The 4,988-nt window shown below is 36.6% G+C and overlaps 1 protein-coding gene across 1 annotated transcript in view; it reads left to right on the top strand.

Moving 5' to 3' along the window:
* The window catches only part of HMGCLL1 (3-hydroxymethyl-3-methylglutaryl-CoA lyase-like 1), a 139,197-nt gene that overhangs the window by 36,766 nt on the left and 97,443 nt on the right, over positions 1 to 4,988 (top strand). The window contains exons 2-3 of the mRNA XM_004673584.2: positions 4,020 to 4,100; positions 4,331 to 4,438. Coding sequence (XP_004673641.1) covers positions 4,020 to 4,100; positions 4,331 to 4,438 — 189 coding nt within the window. The remainder of the gene's footprint in view (positions 1 to 4,019; positions 4,101 to 4,330; positions 4,439 to 4,988) is intronic.

The raw sequence follows: 4,988 nt of genomic DNA, 5'->3' as shown, positions 1-4,988 counted from the left end.
TGCTATTGTACAGCGAGAGATGCTACACAAAACAAAGAAACACCTGACTGATTGGGAGAAAATATTTGCACACAATACTAATGACAAAGGACTGATCACAAAGGCACACAAAGAGCTGATTAAACTCAACAAAAATAAAGTGAACAACCCCATCAAAAAATGGGCAGAAGAGCTACAAAGACACTTCTCCAAAGAAGAAACGTTCACTATTATCACTTGTAATGAAGGAAATGCAAATTAAAACCACAATGAGATATCATCTCACACCAGCAAGAATGGCACACATTAAACTAGCAACAACAAATGTTGGCGAGGGTGTGTAGAAAAAGGAACTCCTACTACACTGCTGGTGGGAATGCAAACTGGAACAACCACTATGGAAAGCTGTTTGAAAGTTTCTCAACAGGCTAAAAATAGAACTTCCATATGACCCAGCAATCCCACTCCTAGGTATATGCCCAAAGGACACACAAACATTGTTTCAAAAGGATATCCACACCCCATGTTTATGTCTGCTCTATTTACAATAGGGAAGATGTGGAATGAACCCAAAAGCCCAAAAATAGATGACTGGATTAAAAAGATATGGTACAGATGAGCAATGGAATATTACTCAGCAATCAAAAAAGATAAACTCATGCCTTTTGCAGCAACATGGATGGAGCTGGAAGGGATCACACTTAATAAAGAGAAAACTACTGGATGGTTTCATTCATATCAAGAGTGTAAAGGATGGAGTGGGGGTGGGAAGAGACAAACAAACATAATGGAGTAAAAATGAAAACAATTAACAACAATATACCAGAGACATTTTATGGGGGTGAAAGAGGAAATGGGATAGGAACTGAGGTGGGAAAAGTGCACTGGACTATGGTGATGGCACATGGGTAAATTGGTGGTGGAAAAGCCATGGGGATTACAAGTGAGATGAAAAACTGTGCAAAATTAAGAATGATGTTAAGAAAGAAAAAGAAAGAAAGCAAGCCCAGGGTTTCCTAAGGTGAAAACACATCAATAATGATGATGCTGGTGTGTAATTTGGGCTTTATGTGAGCCCAAAATATTTCGACTTTATTGATTGAACTGTTAAGCAGCTGTTAGGTTGCTGAAAATGAAGGTAAATGTGACTTTCTTACTGATGAGCTGGCAGGTAGGGCAAAATCTCACCCTTCACAGGATTGACAGTCAGATTGTGGAGGATAGGCTTTTCCTCTGCTTCCCCTTATCAATGCTTAACTATCATATGCTTTAAGGGAAAGGATGATTATTGGTCCATCAAGATCATTCATCTGGGTATGCTGGAGAACTTTGGAGAGAACAGACAAACTTGATGGCTCTGTCAGATGAAGACATCAAAGTCATGATCACATTTATATAGGAGAGGAAGTCATAATTCATTTGAAGGAATTTTGGCAGGGTTAAGGCTAGAGAAGGAAAACCAAAATGGTCTTTTGCATAGAATCTTTGGAAACAATTCAGTGGATTATTGTTGCCTCTATCTATGACTGTATAGTAAAAAGAGGTGTTTTGTATGTTTGGAATTCTCCATCCTTTGTGTCAGAGGGGGATCATGTTCACAAAGAAGAACTTACATACTACGGTGCATGCACCTTTGTAGGTTCTTGATCTTAATGACCTATTTGAGCTTTACATTTCTGTTACTCGAGATTTTTCAAATTGGAATGTCTGATAGTCAGGTAGCCTCAATTTGAATGTGCCATTTGGGGTTCAAGATAGTTACCTGACTGCCCTGACAGAGTTACTGTATATTTTATGAAAATCAGCTATTACCATGATATAGAGCTGTTGAAACTTTATAGCTTGCAAGGCCTTGTGATTCTCTGGCCTGTAATTTCATTTTAGGAGGTCAAGTTGAAATCAATGAAGAAAAAAGGAGTTAAGTTTCAACATACTTCATTAATCAGGTAGAAATAGCATATGCCTCAAAATCCAAGTCAACCTGTCCTTAGGACTACTATAATTTGAACTTAGCTAGGCTAGGCTAGGCATTTTTTGAGTTTAGGGTGGCAGTTTATCCTAGACTAATCTATGTAGTCTAGGTGTTGTGTGCCTAAACTAGCTAGGCTGGACTAAACTAGACTAATCTAGGAATTGTGTGGACACTGTCTGGCTAGGAGTGCTACACCAAAATAGGATTTGTGTGTGCTCAGGCTGGCAAGACGGCACTAGACTAGCCTAGGCTAAACAGCCTTGGTGGGCTACAAGAGATGAAGAATTTTCCTCCTTAATCTAGGCTAATCTAGGCTAATCTAGGCTATGTGGGTGGCTACCCAATACCTTTGGTGGATTGTGTGAGGACATGAATTGGATTCCTTCAAATAGGTTGAGCCTCTCTCAGTAGTTGCCTAATAGCCTTGATGGACTGTATGGAAATGAATATCCTACCTTTATTCTGAGTAAGGGTATGCTACCCCCCACACACATACTTCTGTAGATGGATGCTTTAGAATGAGACCTTTGTTCTTTATGGGGGGCTAATCTGAGCTTCTGCAGGCCAGGCCCTAGGGACTCCTTTTTGAGGACTGCACTGAGAATGAGAACTGTTCCTAAGGCCAGACTAGCTGGCTGTCTGCTCCCCTTCGTAGAATGCATGATAATGGGAATTCTGTTGTTTTGTCTAGGCTAGATGAGACTTGTCCAGGCCAAACAGTTACCTGGCACTGTTCATGGGCTGCCTGAGAATGAGAATATGTTGCTTAGGCTAGGCAAGGCAGAACTATGTATCTGCAGGTGCCATTCATGGACTAAATGAGAATGAGAATCCTTCCCTTAGGCAAGACAAGGATAGTTGGTTACCCCATACCATTCATTCATTGATGTGTTTAGAATGAGATTTCTTTCCATTCTTGGTTAACCAGAATTATTATGTTGCCCTATTTCATGTAATTGTTTAAAGGTTTGGTATGTTAAAATTATTAAAAGGTATCCTCTGGATTCCTTTTCTGAGTGAGTGAGCTGAAAATATTACTATATCCAGATCTTGTATCCTGCAAAATCTAGGGATAATATTTCTGTGTTTGAGAAAAATACCTGCACCTTGTATCTAAAAGAAATATTACATCATTATATCCTAATGATTTCACCAAGGATATCATGAGACAATATAAATTTGTTGACCCAAATTCATCATCTTGTTAAAAGTGAAAAAAAAAAAAAGTAATACAGATCAGTATCTTGAGCTATCCATTTCAGTACCTTGATGATTGCTTGTCCACACTTAACTCTGTTCAGCAATACCAGCAGATCGTGAACTCTGAACAGCTGTAGTCTATCTATAATGTTAACTGAAGTTTTAGAAGTTTGTTTTTATTTTGCCTATGATAAATGAATGTCCTCCTAAGGTGTGTTCATTGTACTGAATTTGGGGATTAAGTTTCTAGAATCCAGACTCTCTTGGAGCTCACATTTGGGGAAAAGATAAGACAGTATTGTGAACTGAGCTAGGCTGTTCCCAGTGTGCGTTCCAGGGGTGCGGTCCTGTTAGTGGACTTTGTTACAGCTTGGGTCCTGGATGAAATGCCAGATGCAGGGAAAGACTAAATATATGCCTTCTATTCTTGCCTCAGCTTTTTGGAAACTACTTGGAAAAGCAAACCCATGCTCCTCAAGTTCTAGGTATACAGTGCTACATCTCTAGGACTGTTTGGTAGATGCATTTAATATAAAGATAAATTCTAATAACAGTATGTCATCACATTTAGAATGACTCCAAAGATTTGCTCTTTAGTTGCTGCATATAAATCACCTATCTTAGTTTTATATTAGAGGTTAATCTTTTGAAATTTAGCCATAGACTGAATAGCACAAATTACATGAAAAAAAAAATGGCTCCTATTACCAATAAAATGAAGTTGGTATTTGAAATATAGCATTATTTATTTCCTACCATTTTTAATTTCTGGGGTGAGTAGTTAACAAAGTTTAAATGTGTGACTTTTGAAACAAGTGTAGCTGTCTACCCAGTTACAGTTTTCTTACCATTTGTTTTTCCATTTCAGGATACATCCCAGTTACCTGGACTCCCTGAGTATGTGAAAGTAGTAGAAGTTGGACCTAGAGATGGATTGCAGAATGAAAAGGTAATTTGACATTAGTTTTACACCATGTATTTCAAGAGATAAATCTAAATGTTATTATTTATGAAGAATCTAAAACCTTGGTGGAATTCCTATACTATGTGATTGTTTTTGTTACAACTTGAATGTAAAAATCTTAAAAATGATTTTTTACAGGAAGTAATTTTGTATTTATGCTTCAATAGACTCTGTATACAACTACTTACAAAAAATAACTTTTAATATTTTTATAGGTTATAGTTCCTACAGATATTAAAATTGAATTTATCAATAAGCTTTCCCAAACTGGCTTGTCAGTCATAGAAGTGACCAGCTTTGTGTCCTCCAGATGGGTGCCACAGGTATGTACATCTATAAATCCTTAGCTAGACCCTTCAACTTTGCCAACAGTCAGTAAACTAGGTGATTAACATTATGTATCACTGATGCAATTACTAATTTGCTATGGTTTTTATAAAATGTAGCTCTTGCACTAAGATATAATTAAAGTAAAAAAATTGCTTTGATGAAATGTCATATCAGCTCATCCAAAAAGTTATTTGAAGTCCTATACTAGACCAACTAGAATGTACTCCAGTATAATGAGTAGAGTATAAGGTTCTACAAAAGAAATTTACTAATCTCCTTTGCATGAACCATTTTACGGAGTAAGAATAATCTCATTTTCAAGTGTTTTTAATTCTTTGTCTATTAGAAAGAAGTGATAATGAATAATTGATCCTTTCCCATGTAACCCTATATTAAAAAGTGAAAAATACATACATACTATATATGTATATATGAGATCTACTCTTTTAGCACTTACAGTGGCTTTTCTGAAGAAATATATATATATATATGTATGTATATGAGTATATGAATGCACATATGCATATATATATATATATATAT

The sequence above is a fragment of the Condylura cristata genome, unplaced genomic scaffold, assembly GCF_000260355.1.
Source record: "Condylura cristata isolate star-nosed mole 26May11 unplaced genomic scaffold, ConCri1.0 scaffold00001, whole genome shotgun sequence".
In the NCBI taxonomy this organism is placed as follows: domain Eukaryota; kingdom Metazoa; phylum Chordata; class Mammalia; order Eulipotyphla; family Talpidae; genus Condylura; species Condylura cristata.
This window is presented reverse-complemented; position numbering and strand designations above follow the sequence as displayed.